This window comes from Anopheles aquasalis, chromosome 3, assembly GCF_943734665.1.
Source record: "Anopheles aquasalis chromosome 3, idAnoAquaMG_Q_19, whole genome shotgun sequence".
Taxonomy (NCBI): domain Eukaryota; kingdom Metazoa; phylum Arthropoda; class Insecta; order Diptera; family Culicidae; genus Anopheles; species Anopheles aquasalis.
The window spans coordinates 5,920,001-5,941,271 of NC_064878.1; the positions used below are offsets into that span (position 1 = coordinate 5,920,001).

The 21,271-nt window shown below is 50.5% G+C and overlaps 5 protein-coding genes across 10 annotated transcripts in view; all 5 read right to left on the reverse strand.

Annotated features, from left to right (window-relative positions):
• LOC126579046 (mucin-19) overlaps nt 1-9,700 on the reverse strand; it is a 10,326-nt gene extending 626 nt beyond the window's left edge. The window contains exons 1-8 of one of the 6 annotated variants that reach the window (XM_050242265.1): nt 9,354-9,700; nt 7,571-8,929; nt 4,724-5,386; nt 1,972-2,126; nt 1,781-1,907; nt 797-1,317; nt 402-720; nt 1-333 (exon numbers count right to left, since the gene is read on the reverse strand). The exon at nt 1-333 is cut by the window's left edge and continues 146 nt beyond it. In XM_050242265.1, the coding sequence (XP_050098222.1) occupies nt 1-333; nt 402-720; nt 797-1,317; nt 1,781-1,907; nt 1,972-2,126; nt 4,724-5,386; nt 7,571-8,750 (3,298 nt within the window). In that variant the 5' untranslated portion in view covers nt 8,751-8,929; nt 9,354-9,700. Of the gene's footprint in view, nt 334-401; nt 721-796; nt 1,318-1,780; nt 1,908-1,971; nt 2,127-4,723; nt 8,933-9,353 lie in introns of all 6 variants that reach the window. The other 5 variants (XM_050242264.1, XM_050242261.1, XM_050242262.1 and 2 more) reach the window with 5 other exon arrangements.
• A 122-nt stretch (nt 9,701-9,822) lies between these two features.
• On the reverse strand, nt 9,823-11,718 carry LOC126577038 (UDP-glucose 4-epimerase). The gene is made up of 4 exons (XM_050238428.1): nt 11,134-11,718; nt 10,939-11,064; nt 10,321-10,859; nt 9,823-10,247 (listed from the first exon to the last, which is right to left on the reverse strand). The coding sequence occupies exons 1-4, from the start codon at nt 11,371-11,373 to the stop codon at nt 10,103-10,105; spliced, it is 1,050 nt and encodes a 349-aa protein (XP_050094385.1). The 5' UTR covers nt 11,374-11,718; the 3' UTR covers nt 9,823-10,102.
• Nucleotides 11,719-12,125: 407 nt separating this feature from the next.
• On the reverse strand, nt 12,126-13,627 carry LOC126579133 (uncharacterized). Its single transcript, XM_050242458.1, has 3 exons — nt 13,222-13,627; nt 12,522-13,144; nt 12,126-12,413 (listed from the first exon to the last, which is right to left on the reverse strand). The coding sequence occupies exons 1-3, from the start codon at nt 13,625-13,627 to the stop codon at nt 12,126-12,128; spliced, it is 1,317 nt and encodes a 438-aa protein (XP_050098415.1).
• A 762-nt stretch (nt 13,628-14,389) lies between these two features.
• LOC126579161 (glucose dehydrogenase [FAD, quinone]-like) lies at nt 14,390-16,497 on the reverse strand. The gene is made up of 4 exons (XM_050242504.1): nt 15,881-16,497; nt 15,576-15,796; nt 14,665-15,482; nt 14,390-14,593 (listed from the first exon to the last, which is right to left on the reverse strand). The coding sequence occupies exons 1-4, from the start codon at nt 16,495-16,497 to the stop codon at nt 14,390-14,392; spliced, it is 1,860 nt and encodes a 619-aa protein (XP_050098461.1).
• Nucleotides 16,498-18,137: 1,640 nt separating this feature from the next.
• LOC126576425 (glucose dehydrogenase [FAD, quinone]-like) lies at nt 18,138-21,217 on the reverse strand. The gene is made up of 3 exons (XM_050237691.1): nt 20,577-21,217; nt 19,317-19,537; nt 18,138-19,240 (listed from the first exon to the last, which is right to left on the reverse strand). The coding sequence occupies exons 1-3, from the start codon at nt 21,215-21,217 to the stop codon at nt 18,138-18,140; spliced, it is 1,965 nt and encodes a 654-aa protein (XP_050093648.1).
• Between the last annotated feature and the right edge of the window lie 54 nt (nt 21,218-21,271).

The window sequence follows — 21,271 nt, forward strand, 5'->3', positions numbered from 1 at the left end:
CAAAGCGTGTCGTGCAGAGCCGACACAATGGGAAACTCTTGCCATGCTCATGTGAAATAGTCGACGGTGCAAGCGTTGCTCCATTGTACGGTTGACCCTGCAGCACGATCCGTACCGAGATACCAGACTGATGGCAGGTGGCACAAACCGCCGTCTGTTGATGCTGCTGCTGAAGATGATGGCCTCCACTCAGCTCAGCCATTATGCTGTACCCCGGTAGGGTGGCAATCGAGGTGATAATATTATGCGGCCAGGGTGTCACCTGTATCAGGCGTCGCTTACGATCTTCCGTAAAGTTGTCGATAATTTTCACGCGCGAAAGGAAGTAATCATCTGTCGAGAAAAGAAAGGATATACAATTCATGTTGCTGGGTTGGAGCCTATGGACGTAGCTATTATACCTTGCTCTTGGAAGATTTCTTTCAAAAAGTTCGTATCGAGCGCCTGGGAAATCAGTGTTTGAATGTACACCTCGAACACATCTTGGTACGACTTCGTTTCGAGTCCCATCGATTTGTCCGGCGGCTGCTGTTGCTGCTGGTTCTCGATGGCGCCGGTTTCACAACCATTGATACCTTCCGCACTAGTATTAAAGTGATCGTAAGTCAGCATAAACTCGTCCCGCTTGAACTCAACGATCGATTCCGTCATATTGTGAACCCGGAACGTTACCGGTATTTTCACGTACAGTTTCTTTGAATCTGCATTCCAGGCCGAATACTAGGGCAGGACAGGAAATGAAAGATCATATAGGAGCGTTAGATGCGCATCGTTATAAACGGATCGAAACACTTACGGTTGAAACGTTGCGATATAACGTTTTGCCACTTTCATCCTTCAATGGTTCGTACTTTTGCAGCAATGTTTTCCCATCGACACGCCAGATGGCGGGCACTGAGTGCTGTACCAAATCCGTCCGTATCACTACAAAGTTGCCGGTTTGAAAATCATCTACAGAGACTCTGCCTCCAGCAGCAACGGTGCTTTGTACCCCCGTGTCAATAGTGGTAGTGTTGAAGGATGATTGTTGCTGTTGCTGCACACCGTAGGGCACTGTTGACCCTGCCATGTGACTGCCTGCAGATTGCTGACCGTACATAGCACCTAGTGGTGCAGGACTCATTACCGATGGCAACGTTTGATGTTGTTGCTGCGTGTTGGGTACTGTCGGTTGCGGTAGATGATGCTGCAGCATGGTAGTTGATTGTTGCTGCGGCGACTGCTGCACTAGAGAAACATTAACCTGGCCGGGGGGATTGGTGGTATCCTCTTCACTGGCATAATCATAATCTGCTATTCCTGCACCAGCAGCCGCCACTGAAAGACACAGTTGTGCAAATACAATTTAAAAAAGTGCGCGAATGATAGGCGATTTATGGCTAAAGTATGTAAAGAAATCTTTTTGCTAAATTCTTCGTTTGAGCCAGTGTCTGTGATCCGTTGCCTGTAGCAACGATTCATTCGTTGGCGTGGAATGTCTAGCATATATGCTTTTTTCGTAACGATCAAAGTAACGTTGGAATGAAAAACGCGGTCGAAATTGACTTTAGATTTTAGTAGCAGTGCTGAAGTGAGTGTAGAAACATGTGCAAGTGAACAGTGAAGTGATTTAATCTAATTTAAAGTGCAAGTAAAGACAGTTAGAGGTGTTGGAACGAAGTGATTGTATTCGCGGCGATGCCCTGAACCCGAAAAAGTTAAGGTACTAAATTAAACTGCTACAAATTTGGGATACCTTTACACACATGCTTGAATACTCTTACGAACGATTCATTCCTACCTGAAAGAATATTGGACCGGACCGAAGCGTTGTCCTGTTGCTCTGCCTTGATTGTGCCTCGGGCTAATAATTTCTTGGACACTTTCTTGCGTCCATTTGAATCAAATTCATCTTTCTCCAGCTCCTGCTGCAATGGAAAGGGGGAGATCGGTTAAAAGTTTAAGTGTACGTCTATTACATCTATTTTTTACCATGGAAGCCGCCGTTGGTGTCCAGGCCGGGTCGGAGTCGGAATCATGTTCAAAATCGGCCGGTTCGTCGGCATCAAAAAGCGGTTGCTTCAGTTTTGCTTTCGTTTTTGCCTTCCGACTAGTGGTTTGGCGTCGCTGTGGAATTGAGAGTGGATCTGGGTTGCACCGAATGTTGCAGAAAGAACAATTAGTGAAGTGATTTGAATGCCGAGCATACATCTGAGTATGCGTATTGTGAGCCTTAGCAACAGCATCATTCCTACGGGCAGCCACCTTTGATGATGAATCGATCCGTTGCGAGAAACATTCACGCATCAGCACCAGACTTTCGGATGAGAAAGCGTAACAGAAAGTAGCACCACGGTTGGAGGGTCCACCAGGTCGCGCGAGACAGTCAAGTAGAAGCAAAATGAATTATTGGGTCGTTCGGGAACATTGTTACGATCGTGCAGCACTGGGTGATCTTTCGTACATGTGCCTTTTCTCATGCAGCATATGCTATTAACATATGAATGTATTGAGCTAGAATTTTACCATTTACTGCTTATTATAGTTAACAAACGCAATAGTATCCTTCCATTCCGGGGTGCCACCTCTGTTACGCCGAATTTAATATTTGCCGCGATAGAAAACAGATGTATACGAAGATTGGATTGTTTTCATCATAAAATCAAAGGCTTTATATTCTTCTCAACGTTCGCACGATTGAAATGTTTTTCCCATTTCTTTTTCTCTCACTCATCATCTTCATTTTTAAGGGTCTCTGTGAAAGACTTTTCTTCGTTTACACTTTGCTTGTGCCGTGCCAGCAAGTCCTAAATATAAACGCTTTTCGCTATAATACTACATGGACAACGGATAAGCGGGCTTTTCAACTAAAAATCAATTCGAGAGAGACTTGAGTTGCCTATAGTATGGCTTACAATCTAGGTTGCTCGTCGCATACACGATCGTTTTATGGCAATTATAATACACGGCGAGGAGGCTTGGGGATTACTTATAAAGTTACGTTTCACTGGCCGTCCCCGGCTAGCTATGCCAGCACTTTCCGACGGTTGTTATTATGTTAATCTCTGTCTGATCACTTGACTTGATCACTGGTTGACTCGTTTATCATATTGTCTATGTCCCTTGTAGCATCATACCATCGGTCTAGGGAAATCGTGGGATGTTAGTAAAACATAAAAAAGGGATGTGGGGTCATAGCTTTGACGCACTCTCATTAAAAACGTTGATTGAAACATTAAATTTCTGTAAAACAAATGTATGGCGAAAATGAGGAAATACTAATCAAAATCTCACTGGAGCAGATGCCGACTGTTCTGGCTCTTGGTTACTGCACAGAGCAGATATTCGATTCTATTTACTCTGGCACACACAAACAGCTCTAAATTAAAGTTTGAAGCAACCATCTCATCAATAGTACTACTGATCTATTATCACTAGTCGCATTAATCGACTATCCACATACAGTTAGGTCATTTCCGCAAAAGGCGCTCGCAGAAGGAGATCTCCTGCTGTACATTTGTCCGCTCCTACTGTACAATTGTCCGCTAGCTTTTTTTAATGTAATTAAGCAGCTCGCGTATTTGTCCTTGTCACGCAATATCAGCCAACACCCACCATCGATGCCTTACCCAGTCGGAAAATGGAAGCATGATCTATCAAGGATCCAGATTCCGAAGAGTTTGTTAACCTGTTTTACAACTAGGTACAACTACGACTACGATTCCGCGTATCACAGAGGCGTTCTCCACCGTTCATGGCTGCAGCATTGCTGCTTCTGAGATTGTGATGATGTGTTCACTTCAACCTTTGAGGATTTAATTTGAAAATTTATACAACCTCCTTCGAGTAACACTTTGAGTGTTTCCGTTGAAGGCATTAGAAATGAAACTTATTACTTTAATCGGCGGCACCCCTCTACCCACCCTTTGATTATGAGTATTAAAAGCATTTGATGCAAACACATCCAGCATACCCTTTTTGCGCGATCGCAACAATGTCCGTCAGCCTTTTTGGAGGGGGAAAGTTGAGAGAAGACAACGCTGAAAATGGTGCGAATCAACTGGATTGAATCACAGTCTGCACATCCCGCTACATTACCACCGCTGTCTACGCAAGTGCAAGTCGTACGGATTAAAGGTTCCTCCACCAACACCAACACCAGCCGGATCATTCGATTGTGCATGCGGTCCTAGCATTGCTTGCTGCTGCTGCTGCTGTTGAGAATGGTGATGATGCTGTTGGTGCAGCATTTGCGAATTAGAATGATACGGATGATGATTGAGATGTTGCTGCGGCTGCTGGTGGTACTGCTGCTGGTGATGGTGTGGTGTATGGTAGTACGACGACGGTGGCATAGTTGTGTGATGCTGCTGCTGCTGCTGTTGCTGGTGAGATGGCACAGAGTGCAGGGGATTTCCAGTAGAAACATACAAATGGGGATAACTGAGTGTGGCAGAACCTTCTCCAACCGTGTTACTATTTCCGCTAGATGCTGATGGTAAAGGTTGCGCTGCGGCTGCTGGTGCTGGTGGTGATGGCGGTGGATTTAACGTTTCTCCTCCTCTTCCACTACCAGCTCCACTTCCTATGGGCATCGAATGATGCTGATGGTGCTGAAGGTAACGTGCTTTGCGAGGCACGGATATAAGTTGTGCTGGTTGTTGCGGTACCGGGGAAGAAAGCGTCGCCGCGACAGGTACGCTCTTCTCCGAACCATTGTTTTCACTAGGCATGTTTGGATTACCTTCTTGACATCCTGAACCGCCCGATGACGATGTGTTGTTGTACTTTCGTTTGCGATTATCTTTCCCACTCGTGTTTTGCGATAGACCAGTCATCGACGATGTTCCATCCGTCCCGATCGGAGACGGTTTGGCCTGCAGAGCCAAGGGGGAAATACCATGATTAACATCGTTAAGTTGTTGCATTTGTATTTCGTGCTTGCTACTACTAACGTCCTGTTTGGCGTTGTTTCCTTGTGCCTTTCTACCAGTTGCCAGACCAGCTTGGGTAGAAGTCGTGGCTGTAGCCCCTGGTCCTGCTGCCGCCGAAGAGGCTGGCGTAGTGGAGTTGAAACTATTTTTGTTCGACGCTGCAGCTGCGTTAACTGTCGTTTGGCGCAGCCAGGTTGCCTTACGACCGCCGCGTGACGTCGGTGGTGGTGAACTATCGCGCTCACCTTGCAGAAACTTGAGATAACTACCCATGAAGCCCTTGGTCATGTTGGCGGGTAGGTTGAGTTTCTTCAATGCATTTGTTACGCAGCCATTGTTTGTAGCCGTGTTGGTGCTACCGCTTGATGTCGTTGCTGCTGATGGTGGCTCCCCTTTACTCGCTACATTAGCCATGGTTCCTCTTCCTTCGCTGTTCACTTTACTCGTCGTACTAGGATGCGCTCCGTTGTGTTCTGAAAGAAAGCCAAGTTCCTCTTCTATATCCGGCACTACGACTTTCTCAGCTAATGCTTTCTCCTCCAGCTGCCGCTGTTCGTCTTCGCTCCTATGCCCATTTCTGATAGCACTCGGATCACTCACAAGTGGCATGTAAGAGGAGGAAGATGCCGCGGGGCTTGTCGATCCTAGTGAGTTTGTACTGACGGAATCCGTTGGACCACCGCCACCACCACTACCAGTCCCACGACTAACTTCACTGGAAGGAAGTGAAACCATACTAGATGGCCTATTGGCGGAATCTGACAAGGCATGAAATGGAGGATAATAATGTTGATGATGATGAGATTGATGACTGGAAGCCTGGTGGTGGTAAATGGGACTGTAAATGGGGTGTGCGGAGGAACTGAAAAAAGTGGCTGCCCCGGACTGTGAAGAGCCCGAGGAGGCAGATGACGAGTTGTTATTGGAAGGTGTTTGCACCAAATGGGCTCCACCACTACCATCGCTACCCCCATAGTTCCATCGATCTCTCATCAACGCTGTCGTCGCCTGTGGTTCACACTGTTCCATCTTGATCGGGACATTTTCTTCTGCTTGCAAACGATCGTTCAGTGTTCGGCTTTGAGCATCGATATCCTCATGCCCGTTATTCGCTGCTATTGCTGTACGACTTTTGGTTTTCCCTTTCGTTTTTGTCGTCTTGGACACCTGAGCCGTTGCGCTAGCGTCTGCCTTTTTGCGTCTGGCCGGCTTTGCTGGTGCTGTGCTCTTTTGCTGTGCTGCCCCTGCTCCTGATCGGGAACCTTTCGTCTTGGGGGAAGGTGCTGATGTGGCGGTTACACTGCACTTTCCTTGGTCCGTTGCCATCGGTGGCCTTTGAAGGTTCTTGACGAGTTGCATCGGATCGGGTTTGCTTTCACTCTCCGCTGACCATTGATCGGGGTGAGGTGATCTAGATCGCTGCTGGTCAGTTGGCGTGTGGGTTATTCGCGTAATCACGGATGGATAGCCGACTGACTGCATCTGTTGCGACAATTGCAGCGCGGCATACGTTGGCTGCTGCTGGTGGCCACCGGCAGCGCTTGCCGAAGCAACATGATGATAGGGCGGGTAGCAGTTACTAGCTGAAAGAGAGAGCGACGGTGATCCCTTGCGTGAGTAGTCCGACGAAACACCTGACGACGAGGACGAAGTGGAACCGGCGGCCGGCGATGACGGTGGCATTCCCGAGCTGAGCGCAGGGAAGCTGCTAGAAGAAGGAGGAGGCCCACTGTGGGCCGTGACTGCGGCGGCTGCAGCGGCAGCCGCTGCCATCGCCAACATGTGATATGATGAGGGATGATGAGTATTATGGTGGGATCCTAGGATCCCCGTCGTATCGGGCGACAAACCGGGTGAATCCCCGCCTGCCCCACTACCACCGCTGCTACTGCTACCACCACCACCACCACCACCTTGTGAGATACGCGAACCGTAGTCGGTCGTGGACGATGGATCGTGACCATGTCGAGCCGCGATCAGGTGGGAATTATAGCTACTGGACCTAAAAGTAAGAGAGGCACTGGCGGGCGGTTGTTGGTGCTGATATGCGGACAGTGACGCAATATTGTTACTACTACTATTACTATTATTGCTGCTGTTACTGGTGGAGTTGCGATTGAGCTGCTGGCTATCTGTCAACGAATAGCTGATTGGCGATGATTGCGGCTGCTGACTGACGATCACTTGTGCCGGTGATCCACTCGGTGGCGAATGTATCATCGACGGCCTAGGGATCGTATAGTGCAGATGATGCGTCGCTTGTTGGTGGGGGTTGTGCTGCGGGTGCTGCTGTTGTTGTTGTTGCTGCTGCTGCTGCTGACGATGATGATGGTGAATGTGGGGATGATATCCTTTGCTGTCAGTCAATCGATTCAACTCGGCCACTCCACGGGATGATGTTAAGTACAACGATGGGGAAGGAGAAGAGGATGTAGAGGATGGGGAAGCGAGAGGAGGTGGTTGGCGCGATTGGTACCGATTTTCACTGGCACTGGATAAACTTGCCGAAGGGGTTAGAACCAGCATCGGCATCGTGGAAGGAGACGACGTCTGGGTTCTGGGAGAGGTCGCAGCGTTTGGTGACTCGGTCGCTGACGTCGATAGGAGCGAAGACGAACATCCGATACGCCGAACGTTCGGTGGAGGACAAGACTTACTTGCAGTACCGGGACCGCCGGTAGCGTTGTGATGTTGTGCAGCAGCCGATGAGGCCATCAAACCCATCCCACCTGGATAGGTGATGGCCGATGATGCATGAGATTCGTTTACCGGATAGGGAGCGGAAGCCACGCTGCTGCCGCTAGCAGCGGTAGGTGAAAAATAACTGCCAGAGGGAGGTGCCGTTTGTCCCACCGATTTTGTGACGGAAGGCGATGTAGCTCGACCGATGGCTGGAGTTGTGGCCGCGGCAGCTACCTTACCAGATAACGACGTTAACTGGTGTTGTTGCTGCTGATGCTGCTGCTGTTGTTGCTGGTGGTGGGGCGCCTGATGATGCGGATGATGATGGTTCAGTGCATTGCCGTAATGAGCGCCAAAGGGCTCGTACGGATGGCCACTGACAGTGGCTCCCTTCGAAGCCGGACCGCCACCTCCCGACACCGGAGCATTGGAAGGACTCGGTGGAAGGACATTTTCGTGTGGCATAATACCGAACGGACTGGGAAGTTGATTATTGCCAGCTGTTCCAGCTTGCCAGCCATTGCCAGTTCCACTTCCACCTCCAACCGTTGGCCCACTGTGTTGTGGTCCATTGTTCGAGGCCTGCTGCTGTTCAAAAAACGATCCGAGGGCTGCTTGTTGATGAGCAGGAGTGGTGGCCACGGTGTAGTTGCCCCGAACGTCCGTGCCATCTGAAGGCGGTTGCTGTTTGATGACGACAGTTGCTGCGGTAGCTGCTGCTGCTGCCGCTGCAGCAGCAGCCATTGTGGCCGGGTTCTGGGATTGTGCTAGCACCTGCCGGTGTTGTGCTGAGTTGGTGTTCCCACTGCCGCCGCCTGTAGTACTGTAGTGGGCAGGTTTGGGATTGGCTGCGGGGTGAAAGAACGGTGACAGTACGGCATCGTACCCCGTGACACTCGCGGCCGTGGGCAGGAAGCCAGCCGGGGCATTGAATGGACCGCCCGCCGCACCGGTTAGCGTGTTGGTGTGCGCTTGCAGCAGCAGCTGCGAGGTGGTTGAAGGTACTCCTGTTACCCCGGCGGCATTGTGATGTGCAGTCAATCCCGCGGCTCCCCCGGCCGCGGCCGCCGCCGTCGCCAGATGATGATGGAACTCTCCACCTGCCGGGCCCGGTATTCGGTTGTACGTGTACGACCATGGACCGCCGGGATCCATCGTTTGTTTCACTTGGTGTTTGCTGGATTTCTCGTATTCTTCTTCCGCTTCCTTTGTTCCGTCAGAGTTCTGCGAGGGATTTCTCTGAGCGTTTCGTTCGTCCGTTCGTGATCCTTTTGTATGTTTATATCCTCATGGCACATTTGATACACTAAGCCACCACTCAGCGAGGCCGAGAACTGCTGAAACGAGACACGAAACACAAGAAGATCAGTTGGATATCTTCGATGAAAGAACTAAAGTCACTTAAGGCGATCTTCGCGGGATCGAAACGGAAAGGACACGAACACACTAGCAAGTATGTTGGTCGGCATTTTCTCCTTTATGCTTCTTCGCTCCAAGAAGGGTCCCAAAGCCCTTGCTGGAGCATAAATGCTCCCCACCAACACATACGCATATTGTGGGACACGCAAAGAGGGGAACAGCGGGACATGAATGCAAAAAAAAGCGTTTTGGTTGCTTCTCGCGGTTGACAGCACCAAACGACCGTGTGTATGTGTGTGTGTGTGTATGTGCGCTTTATGTTGTCCTCACGCACGCGAATTACCACCACCTCCGCCGCACCCAAATGCTGTTACAGGATGCCCCCTCCGTCTGCCGTACCTGCTTGTTCCAGGGGCCGCGATGATGATCGGGATTTACTGATAAGGGCCATCCCCGGGTCCCGGTGCGACCAGCACGGATTTTCGGGAAGTGATTCTTCCGCCCACCCCCTTAAAACACACAAAAACAAACACACACACACACACACGCGTACACACGCACGGAGCAAATTGCAAGCGGCCAAGCGATTTTCTTACTTTCCAGCGAACCGACACGCAATCGTCGATCGCATTTTCCTTCTCGATCGATCGACCGACCGCCCGACCGGCCGCGCACGGGTTTTGCACAATTTTATCGCGCGAAAAACGAAGGAAAATAAGGGGCCCGCTTTTGCGACCTTCCTTCAAGATGTCTGCCGCGATTTTTTTTTGTAATTGTGTGCTTGTGTGCGTGTGGCGTGCGCACCGAGGTGTATTCAATAACCAAGTGAAGTCACTTTTTGTTCAAAAACAGGACTCATCCTCATGGATGGATTTTGATTTGCTAAATTTTATTTATGGCTCGATTCATCAGAGGAACTGAATTATTTACTTGCTAAATTGCCCATGGTTTGGTTGCACTTGGTATTTACTAGCTGAGGGGTTAGCAAGCGAATGGCAAATTATTGAAGCATAAATTGTGGAAGGGGGTTAAAATGCAACATTTAAAAGCATCTGTTCTATCGCGCTCACGACTTCAAATGCAAATTGAGAAAATTAAAACTTTGGTCCAACGAGAGGGAGATGTTTATCCGGTTCCGGGTCTTCTTGCTATCCTGCGAACCCGTTTGGATTGTTCTTCTGCCAGTTCCAGGCATCCTGGCACATTTCCTCCAGACCGCGCTTGGCAGTCCATCCGAGCTCTCTGGCCGCTAGTGTGACGTCCGCATAGCTCGAGGCGATATCACCCGGGCGCCTTCAAAGAGAATTAGCAGAGAGGTTCAGATTAAAAGTGGCCACGGCACGGGATTGTGTTTTGTGTCAAGTACCTGTCCACCAGCTCGTACTTTACTTCCCGCTCGGACGCCTTTGAGAAGGCCGCCACCACTTCGAGCACCGAGTAGCCGCGCCCCGTGCCTAGATTGTACACTCGGAAGCCACTGATGGAGCCGCTTGATAGCTTATCGATGGCGTGCACGTGACCTTCGGCCAGATCGACGATGTGAATGTAATCACGCACTCCGGTACCGTCGGGGGTATCGTAGTCGCTGCCAAACACTTTCAGCCGCTCGCGCCGTCCCACGGCCACCTGTGCGATGTATGGCATCAGATTGTTGGGCTCACCGTTCGGATCCTCTCCGATGCGGCCCGTCTTGTGCGCCCCGACCGGGTTGAAGTAACGCAGCGAAACCACCGCCCATCGCGGGTCCGATTCGCACAGGTCCTTCAGAATTTCTTCCGTGAAGTACTTGCTCTTACCGTACGGATTGGTACAGTTCCCGGTCGGGTGGCTCTCGGTGATCGGCAACTTCCGGGGTTCACCGTAAACGGTCGCACTCGAGCTGTACACGAACTTGAACACACCGACCTGCAATGTAGCGATAGTGGGAGATGGGTTGGTCAAATTGATGCTCCTCTAAATGGGCTTGATTATCATCATCATTTACCTCTGCCATCACCTCGAGCAGAACGCTCGTGCCGGTAATGTTGTTTTGATAGTATTGAAGCGGTATCCGGCATGACTCACCGACCGCCTTCAGGGCTGCGAAGTGCACCACGCAATCGACTTTGTGCTGAAGCGACAAAAGATAAATTTCAATCTCTGCAACCTCTCCCCGCATAGCACCGTAAAAGATACAAACCTTCCGGAACACGGTCAACAAATCGTCCCGGTTTCGTATGTCCACGTCGTAGAACGTGACCTTACCACCCGTAATCTCCTGCACCCGTTTCAACGATTCCGGCAGCTTCGCGGCGCCGCTGGAGTACGCATTGCACAGATTATCCACACAGTAAACCGTGTGGCCAGCGTTCAGCAGCTCCAGCACCGTGTGCGACCCCACAAATCCGGCTCCACCGGTCACGAGAATGTTTAGCGGCATTTTTGCTTGCACTATCCGTCCGAACTCACTCACCACCGTGCCACGCCACCAGCTGCCACGCGAGTTATGATGATCCAGAACCCGCGACAGCTCATCTATTAACCCAGCTGTTCCGTTCGCTCGTTTGTCCGTTCTCGGCGACACATACGCACATCTTCTTCTATCGCGACGCTATCACGTTGTCGATTCATGCCGGCGCCCCTGCTGCAAGCGCCTTATCACGTTCGTCCGTGCTACTCGAGTTGTAAACGCCAGCTTTGTTGATACATTCCGCCGGCCTAGTGTTCCATTGAGAACAACCACGGGAGCAGCAGCTAGTTGAGTTTGCTTTTATCCCACGTGAAACAGTCCCAAAGTGTCAAAGAATTTCCTCTTTTAATTCCAAAAATACTGAAACTCCCGCATTACGCACGATTGTTTACGTTTCGGACTACAAAAAAAAAGAAGAAAATGGGAAAAGGGGAAAAAGGAAAACGCCGGAAAACGAAATAATCGATATAAAAAAACGGAGCGTGGGTTGGTTGCAAAGTACCCAAAATAAAGTAAATATACTCCGCGGATTGAGATACTGAAACGTATTTTATTTATGCACCATAAAACGCTGCTTGCGCGTGTTACTAAATTCATCTCGACACTCCATGAGCTCATCGATGTGCAATCGAGATTGGTGAACGACGGTCATCGGTCTTAGTGCTACGGCCGAATTGCACCTGAATGATAAAGCCTATCAATCTGGCCCTTATCTGTCTGCTTCACTGTGGTGTTTTGCTGATAGACTTTAGTCGTTCCTTCAGCTTGTCCAGCAACGTTGCTAACGGAACATCAATCTCCCCCGACATGATGGCTCCAGACCGGGTAGTATACTCACGTGTCGAGTGCTTTGGGTTAAATATTCGTGACCACCAGCGCTCTAGAAAGGGAGAAGTTAGTCCGAACGGTAGCAGGCGTATGTTTCGGGCGGATTTGAGGCGGAAATCCTTCGTGAGCCACTCCGTCTCGTAGCTGGTGCTGCTGCTGCTCGGTAACGCTGCTTTTGTTTGCTGCCAGCGGGAAGGACAAAAATGGAAAACATTTTAATGCCGCTCGGAACAATTAAACAAGTTCAAGCTCAGCTTGGTGCGAGTTCGAGGGTGTTCAAGTTCAGTTACCTCCTCACTGCTGAACGCTGCCGCGGCGATCGTCTGCTTGACAAAACATTGCAGACTTTTGGCTGGCGATTCCGGTACACAACCCGTTAGTACCCGGTCTGGCTGGTGGGTCACCATCGTGAGGTTCAACGTTTGAAACGTTTCACTAGTTCCTAGCCGACGACAGATCGCTATGGTCTCCAGCAAGATCTGCAGGAGGGTGTTGCGATCGTACAGTTCGTTTTCTGTATGGATAAGTGAGGGGCAGAATCCTATCCAACGATTGGGGGGTTGCTCCTTGAGAACAATATTAATCTTTGCATTCGGGCGATTTTCGGCATTTTTCTTCGTTTCAATGAACAGCTCTGTGGCAAGCAGATGGTATGGTAATTTCGTTGGTGAATGATCGATAGGAGCCGGAAGGTTGATCTTGAAAATCGGTGCTACGATGGGACTGCTAAGCGCTATTTCCAGTGGCACATCGCGCAACAGCTTTTCCAGTACGGTTGGCGTTACTACTTGAGCTTGCGTTAGTAGCTGATAGTCTTCCTTGCACCTTCCAGCGACGATGAGTTGCTCCTTGGCGAAGACATACTGCGTTTCAAAGTTGATGCTAACTTCCACACCCAAGGCTGTTGAGGAAGCTGCAAGACAGATGGACTGGATAAGTTCTTGATCATCCAGATAACTAGCACAGGGTTTCGTCCTCTGACGAGCTTACCTTTGTTGTAGATTATCCTAGTAGGTCTTGCACCGGTGAGCATCTTTAGGTTCGGATCTATGGCGTAGAGCTGTTGGACTGGAGGCAGAAAACCCACCGTGTGGTTGGTGAACGCTATGCCTGGTTTGGAACCGTGCAGAAACGGATCGATAAACTCGTACCCCCGGTAGTGGGCACTTTCGGCGAATAGATAGGATACTTCGAGCCACAGCTTCGACGGTTCGGATGGTTCGAGCACATTATTACACTGGCTTCCCTTCAACACAAGCACCGTTTTATTGCTATCCTTAGCGGCGAGGTATCGACCAACGCTCTCGGCGATGTGATCCCCACCGAACACAATGTACGTGAAATGGTTGTCCAACACAATCGGTGGTACGGTGCTTGTGGCTGCACCGTTCCACATCCAAACACGCACCAAAAGAAAAACTGTCGTCCATAAACCTCGTGTACGTCTCATTGCGTCCTACTGCTGCTTCTATACGCTAGGAACTAAAGTCACCGCCCCGGCGGATATATGGTGTATATATAGACTTTACGTGACACTCGCAAAAGTATGTTTTGGAAAGGTCGGGAGCTGTTGGTTGGTTTCAAACTGAAAACAAGCGCTAGTTATGCACCCTAGCGGTGACCTCTGCTCGATGGTGGCACCTCACATACGCTCTGCGGCCTGTCCACTACGAATACTTATCTCGAGCCGTTCACCTTTTCACCCACTTGCAACATTCCACAAATACTCAAATTTCACGCATGAATTTGACGCTTGATCGTCTCCTGCAAACGTATCTCCGCTTACTATAACGCTCGCTCTTAATTGATCATCACATGGAAACACTCCATCAACGAATCGTTTATGAGCTATTTGTCTACGCTCTCTATCCCGTCTGCTGCCTTTCTCTGCGCACATCAATCCGTGATGTAACGGATAATGAATTTCATTCATTCATCATTGGGATGGCGCAAAGTGAGCCAACGGAACGAGCTGCAACCGAACCGAAGGCATCGAAGCAGCGAGGATGGAAACTTAATTTGGTGTCTTTGGCAACGTGTTTTTTTTTTGGCGTCACATGTATGCACGCTGTGGACGCCTTGAAATCTCGAAATAGGCACAACACGTGTAACCATTCTACCAGGCACGGCTGTACTAGCGATCTGCCGATGTAGATGCTCAAACACGTTTTCGACGGTCTGCTTTGATCATATCGGCAGCCTTCTCGCCGATAAGAAAGCTGTGAGCCGCAGTGTGGCCCGTTGGCGCCTCGGGAATGATGCCAACGTCTGCCACTCGCAGTCCCTTGATGCCGTACACCCGCAGGCGGCTATCGACGACAGCTTCCGGGTCCGTCGGAGGGCCCATCTTGCACGTAGCCACCTGGATGGTGCAACACGAACCGGGATGTTTAGAAGCACCCTAGGGCCATCGGATCATACAGCCGGACTTACCTGATGCTGGAATGTAGACGTGAGTGTGCGCACATGACAGCGCCAGTAGTCGATCGTGTTGAACGCCATATACTGACAGCCAGGCACTTTGCGCTTGTACAGCTGCACTCCCAGCCGCCTTAACGGAGCCTCGGTGCTGATACGTATCACCTCCTTGATGGCATACACCAGCGCATCAACGTCACGCTCATCCTCAAAGTACTGATACCGGAAGAGCGGATGGTTGAAGGGATTCGTTGATGCGAGCTCCACCTGACCGACTGCCCGCGGTTTCAGCAGCATGGGCAAGAACATAAAGTTCCTTGTGCGTGCCAGCGGTCGGAAGTACTCATCGTACAGCTTATCCGGTATATAGTAGGCATTCCTGGTACCGGGCGTCGTGTCGAAGCTGAACGAGGTGAATGCCTGCATTACCTCCACGTCCGGGTACTCTGGATCGGGATTCTCGGCAAACGGCGAATGGACGTAGAGCAGACTTTCCACCGAGTTGGAGGTTAGTGGTCCGCTTCCATTCCGGAAGCGCAGAAACTCGCCAAAGTTGGTAAGCTGCTCGAAACTAACGAGATTATCTGTTGGCTCGTTGACGATAAAGACCGGACCGTATGTACCACCATGCTCGTAAATCTTCCGACCCACCGGAAGATCAGTCACAAGCCGGATTCCGTGCTGTTTGAGATGTTTGGCCGGCCCCACACCCGATAGCATGAGTAGTTTGGGGCTTTCAAAGGCACCGGCCGACAGGATGACCTCTAGGGAGGCATCAACTTCGTGGTATTGCCGATCGTGTAGAAACCGTACACCGGTGGCCGTTTTAGTTTCTGTTGGAAAATGGAAAAGCAGAAAAACAACAGCCGCAACAGGTGAGATATCGTTTTGGATATGGGCGTGGGTGTGGATGCTTAGTCATTTACCGGGATCGATGAGCACCTTCGTGACCCAAGCCCTGGTAACGATGTGCAGATTGGGTCGATCTACAATGTCCCGCAGGTAGCTGTTACCGCCCGTAGCACGCCGACCATTGGCCGTGTGTGCCTGCAGGAACGATACGCCCAGGTTATCGCCCGAATTGTAATCCAGATACCGATAGCCAGCCGATTGAGCGCTCTTTACGAACGCTCGCGCCAAATCCGTTCTGTGGGCCAAACGGGAGTGATTCAAAACGATATTTCGAAAGGTTAGAGCTGGGATCACGACACGATTCGATGAGCTCGCTCACCTGAATGGACAATCCTCGATCGAGAGTCGACCGGAGAAACCATGTGCACCATTGTCACCGAAATCGCGAATGTTGGCACGCTCGATGCGCTTAAACAGTGGCAACACATCGTCCCAACTCCAGCCCTCATTGCCCGCACTAGCCCAGCTGTCGTAATCGCGTCGATTACCACGCGTGAAAATTACGTTGTTGAGTATAGTAGATCCTCCAACGCTCCGACCGTGAGCCCAATTGCAGCGGCCACCACGAAGACCGAGACAACCGTACCGTTGCTTCTCCGTCTCGTAGCCAAAGTTGTAGTCCGTCGAGGCAAGGATCGGACCGACGAGGGGTGAGTCACTGATTAGTGGGATCTCCCCACGGCCAATCTCCAACAGGAGCACCGTGGCGGTTGGATCTTCCGAGAGACGATTAGCCAGCACGCAACCGGCCGGACCAGCACCGACGATGATGTAGTCGTAGGAATGCCTTAGCTCCGGATTTCCGTAGTTAATTTCCCGGGCATCGTAGAACAGGCTAGTGATGTTGCTGAAGCTGATGAACGCTTCCGCGGGACGAAACAGTCGACTGACTGTTAACCAGAGCATCACGGCACGGAACACCACCCGATCGGACATCATGATTCTCACTGCACTTGCCTCACACACTTTACATACTAATAGCGCACCTGCCTGCCTGACACTGTTTGCGGTTCTAACACGCGACGGGTTCGAACTGTATAACCTGCTCCGGCCGATGGTCTGCAGCGATCTGATCCGACTCGATTTGCCGCGAGTCAGTCAGTCAGTCATTGGGTCGCTGAATCCCCAGTCATCAGCTGGTGCTGCCCCTGGTGGGGGAGTTGGTCTCTTACGCGGGCATCGTCACCTTGCCACTACTTTTGCACTAAATCGTTTCACCGAGTGCCCTCCTCCTTCGCCCTGGGGCAAGGCTCGCGTGGCGCCCGTGAATGATGCGCATAGACGCACAGGCGCGGAATCATGAGGAGTTTTTTTTTCCTTGTTTTCTGCGTTTGTTTTGCCTCCTCTTCGCCTTTGCTGCCTTTACTTTTCTCGGCTGCAATTGCCACTGCGAGAGAAGCACTGGAATGTATGGCACTCGCGCCGTTATTGCAAATGGGAAATGATAGCAAACGAAAGAGAATTTTAAATTTTACTTCAATGGATATTGATTAAGGTTAATTCGGCTCCGAAAAAGGGTTATTTTTGACGATTTTTTGTGAAAAAACCGTTCAACTTAATTTTTCCATTAATACCGAGTTCGTCGCTTAAGTGGACAAGTCTTTTGATTCGGAGCAAAAACGGTGCGCATCGTTGCTGCGTGATGGATTATCAGAAAAATACAAATCAATATTTTTTTTCATAGATTATAAGTTTATCCAAGTAGCCTCGTTGAGTTTCTCTTCATTTTCCAATTTTTCAATTACTGGCATATTTTTTAAAGTTGAAAAATGTAATGTTTCGATGGAATGGTGATCACCATCGCACACATAGGTGGATCGATACCGATGTCCGCGGCGTAGTCAAATATATACAGGGGGCCGCTAGGAATGTACCACCTCTGGACCAACCCGTGGACCACAGGGCACATTACCCATGCCCTGGCCAACATAATGCTGCCCATGCTTAAACCTCACGCTGTTTTGGTTCATTTGTTCTCCAACCCGCGCGACTAGGCGTGAACGTCTCGAGCATTCCTCGGGTGGGGTAGGTACAAGACACAGATGGGCGACGGGGTGCGCGAGGGGATCGTAACATAGTGTTTTTTTTTCTTTCTTTCTTGTTCATACATTACGAAATCTCTGGAGTCAAGCCCGCCGAAAAGGGGCCAAGATAATGTTAAAACGTTATGCGCCAAACGAAAAACGAAATCCATTATTTAATACACTGCCATGCTGAGCAATATGCCCGGTGGCTGTGTTGGAATGCATTTTTTGAGTCCTTGTATTTTTCCCACTCTCTCTCTCTCTCTATATATCTTTCTCTCTGAGGATGATGAGTGCTTGGCAATTCATATGGGGGTTTTTAAAAATAAAAATAAGCCATCAAAACATTCCACTGAGTGCATTCCACTGAGGGTGCATCCAATGTACATTGCATCTGCCTCGAATGAACGATTGTTTGGATAACAATATCGCATACGTTGACCTTTGGCCTGAGAAATTTATTAAGCATTTACACCGATTTCATCTTCGACCACAAGCTACCTTAAACGCAAGAGGCACAGATACCCTAAAAGGAAGGTCACAAACTGCAACTCATTTGAATATGAACGGCGTCCAGAGAAGGGATCGATCCGACCACGGATCCGCCCCCACCGGTTGCTTCTTCCTTCCGGCGTGCGTACCGCGACGCTCAGCGTCCCGTATCAGGTCAGCCGCCTTCTCGCCGATTACGAAAGCGATCGCAGCAGTGTGCGCGGTCAGGGCAATCGGAACCACTCCGATGTCGACGACACGCAACCGTCCCACACCGTACACCCGCAACTCATGATCGACCACAGCTTCCGGATCGGACGGGGGTCCCATCTTGCAGGTCGCCACCTGATGGTGGAAGGTCGCCGTCAGTGTCTGCACGTGACACCGCCAGTACTGGTGCGTACCGAAGGGGAACTCCTCACATCCTGGCACCTGCTTCCGGTACAGTTCGACACCGAGCCGCCGGAAAGGGGCCTGCTCGGTCACGCGGACTGCCTCCTCTATACCGTACGCTAGTGCATCGAGATCTCGATCGTCCTCAAAGTACTGATACTGGAACAGGGGATGATGAAACGGGTTCGTCGACTTCAGACGCAGCTTACCGCGGGTACGCGGCTTCATCAGCATCGGTAGATACTGGAACGATCGAATATTCCTGATCGGCCGGAAGTACCCGTCGAATGTGACGTTCGTAAGTCGAAAGGAACGCCTCGTTCCAGGGCTGGTATCGAAATCGATGGACGAGAACGCCTGCATCACCTCGACATCGGGCAAACCCGGATCGGGACTTTCGGCTACTGGCGTCTTTACGTACAGCAAGCTCTCCACCGAGTTGGTGGTCAGTACACCACGCCCCTGGAAGTACTCCAGGAAGTTTCCAACGCGTAGATTATCGTTCAGCGTGACGAGATTGTCGATCGGTTGGCGTACCAGATATACCGGCCCGAAAACACCCGGATGCTCGTAGAGGATCTCACCCACTGGGAGGTTCTGCAGCACCGGGATACCGTGCGATTGCAGATGATCCGCCGGTCCAATGCCGGAGAGCATGAGCAGCTTGGCACTTTCGAATGCTCCCGCCGATAGGATCACCTCCTTGCGTGCCTTCACCGTTCGGGTAACTCGATCGCGGATGAAAACTACTCCAGTGGCCTCTTTGGTAACTAGAACGGGATGATGGGAGAAGGGAATTATGAGCAACTGGTTCGGCGATAGCGGTCACTAGGGCGAAATTCGTACCTTTGTCGAACAAAACTTTCGTCACCCAGGCCCGTGTGATGATATGCAAATTGGGTCGCTTCCGAGCTGGCAAAAGATAAGCGGTGCCACTGGTCACTCGTCGGCCTTGCTGTGTGTTGGCCTGCAGGAACGACACACCGATCTGGTCACCGGCGTTATAGTCCAGGTACCGGTACCCGGCCTGGCGAGCACTTTCGACGAATGTTGTCGCAATCCGTGATCTGGGGCGAAAGGTAGGATGAATGGTGCACGCAGACATAAAAAAAGCGGCATAAAAACAGCAGTAATTAAATATACGGCTCGTACGTTATTATATGAGTAAAATACAGCAATCAGAAATGCAGATATTTAGAGCAAATCTGGTTTTCGAACGTTCGTCAAAAGATCACTTGTACTTTACTTTCGCATTACGGCGTCTGCTTGAGCTCCCATGTTTAGCAAACCTTTGGAAAAGGATAAAGTATTTCACTCGAACGAACGAGCAGTCAAACGGTGACTCCAATACGACAAAATTGATTCCGTCATCTTTTTCATGCAGAATCTTCTGGGTAAAAGGCACATTACGATAAACTCTGATTTTTCTTATTACCATCATTACTTTCACTTGAATATCATTAAGGTGTAATACTTCGGATCATGTTTTAAAATACTACTAGAATTAATAAAGGGTTGAAGTATTCTGCTTGGTTGAAATTTTGCGCAAAGCACTAGTCGTGCTTAATGAAAAAAGGAGTATAAACCCAATCATCCAAACATCCAACATCCAACATCCAATTAGTTCGATTGATTCGAACGATTTCCATACGATAATTAAATGACCGAGTGCGCAATTACTCCTCCATGCCAAGCGTTCGTCACTTTCTTGATAGATTTCGATGCTTCTTGAATGTACGAAAGGTGCTTCCAGTAGTCCGCTCGTGTCACACCGAGTGAGAGGCCTACCACGACGGAACAACGCACGACCGACCGACCGAAGCACCGCGCCCGGGGGCTTCAATCATCGCTGCTCGGTACACGTTGCCTAATCCTGCGCAATGTTTATAGCGCGGCCGTTCATAAAACTTACGCACCACCATCGATGCAGTACTGGCACCGCGCTCTCGCCGAATGGTCTCCTCGTGTGCGAAAGTGAGCGAAAAATCGATGCAGAATCAACGGAGACTGCGGTGCACCGGTTTCGCCGTTAAACCAGACATGTTACCAAACGATCAGGTTTGGTACATGCACAACCAAGCAAGCTGCCGCAGCCTTTTTTCTCACCTGAAGGGACAGTCCTCGACCGAGAGGGGCCCCTGGTGACCGTGGAATCCGTTACGGTCAAAGTCCCGTATGTTGGCCCGCTCGGTGCGGATATGGTATGGGAGCATTTCGTCCCAGCTCCAGCCGGGATTGCCAGCCGCCGCCCAAGCATCGTAATCGCGCCGGTTGCCCCGTGTGTAGATCATGTAGTTGATGATGGTTGAACCAGAGACACCTCGTCCATGAGGCCAGCTACACTTGCGATCCCACAGCCCTAAACAGCCGCGTTCCTGCACCTCCGTTTCGTACGCAAAGTTGTAGTCCGTTGACTGAAGGAATGGTGCGGATAGGGGCACATCGGACACAAACGGAATCTCGGCGCGGCCCGCCTCGAGCAGGAGCACCGTCCGCTTAGGATCTTCGGTCAGTCGGGCCGCCAGGACACTGCCGGCGGGCCCGGCTCCAACAATCACGTAATCGTACCGCTGGCGAAGTTTCGGCTGGCCGTAGTCGATGCCCAACCACTGGGAGAAGTCGATAAAGTTTCCGGCCGTCAGGTTACTGTCCTTCGTCTGTGGAAACTTCTGGTGACCGAGGCACTTCACGAGGGTTGGAAACAGCACCGTCAAGCCTACCAGCACCACTGCCCGGAAGTACTGCATGGTGGAACACGCTGCGCTTCACTTTCGAACCAGCAAGGATCACTATCCTCTCAC

Excerpts from the sequence above, each read along its gene's own strand:
- LOC126577038 (XM_050238428.1), bottom strand. The coding sequence starts at position 11,373 with ATGCCGCTAAACATTCTCGTGACCGGTGGAGCCGGATTTGTGGGGTCG. Across the intron at positions 11,065-11,133 it reads TGTTGACCGTGTTCCGGAAG|CACAAAGTCGATTGCGTGGT; the intron begins GTTTGTATCTTT and ends TTGTCGCTTCAG. Across the intron at positions 10,248-10,320 it reads AAGTACGAGCTGGTGGACAG|GCGCCCGGGTGATATCGCCT; the intron begins GTACTTGACACA and ends TTCTCTTTGAAG.
- LOC126579133 (XM_050242458.1), bottom strand. The coding sequence starts at position 13,627 with ATGTGGAACGGTGCAGCCACAAGCACCGTACCACCGATTGTGTTGGAC. Across the intron at positions 13,145-13,221 it reads TAGGATAATCTACAACAAAG|CTTCCTCAACAGCCTTGGGT; the intron begins GTAAGCTCGTCA and ends TCTGTCTTGCAG. Across the intron at positions 12,414-12,521 it reads CAGCGTTCAGCAGTGAGGAG|CAAACAAAAGCAGCGTTACC; the intron begins GTAACTGAACTT and ends TCCCGCTGGCAG.
- LOC126579161 (XM_050242504.1), bottom strand. The coding sequence starts at position 16,497 with ATGTCCGATCGGGTGGTGTTCCGTGCCGTGATGCTCTGGTTAACAGTC. Across the intron at positions 15,797-15,880 it reads ATCGAGGATTGTCCATTCAG|AACGGATTTGGCGCGAGCGT; the intron begins GTGAGCGAGCTC and ends TTTGGCCCACAG. Across the intron at positions 14,594-14,664 it reads CGTCTACATTCCAGCATCAG|GTGGCTACGTGCAAGATGGG; the intron begins GTAAGTCCGGCT and ends TGCACCATCCAG.
- LOC126576425 (XM_050237691.1), bottom strand. The coding sequence starts at position 21,217 with ATGCAGTACTTCCGGGCAGTGGTGCTGGTAGGCTTGACGGTGCTGTTT. Across the intron at positions 19,538-20,576 it reads GTCGAGGACTGTCCCTTCAG|ATCACGGATTGCGACAACAT; the intron begins GTGAGAAAAAAG and ends CTTTCGCCCCAG. Across the intron at positions 19,241-19,316 it reads GAAAGTTTTGTTCGACAAAG|TTACCAAAGAGGCCACTGGA; the intron begins GTACGAATTTCG and ends ATCCCGTTCTAG.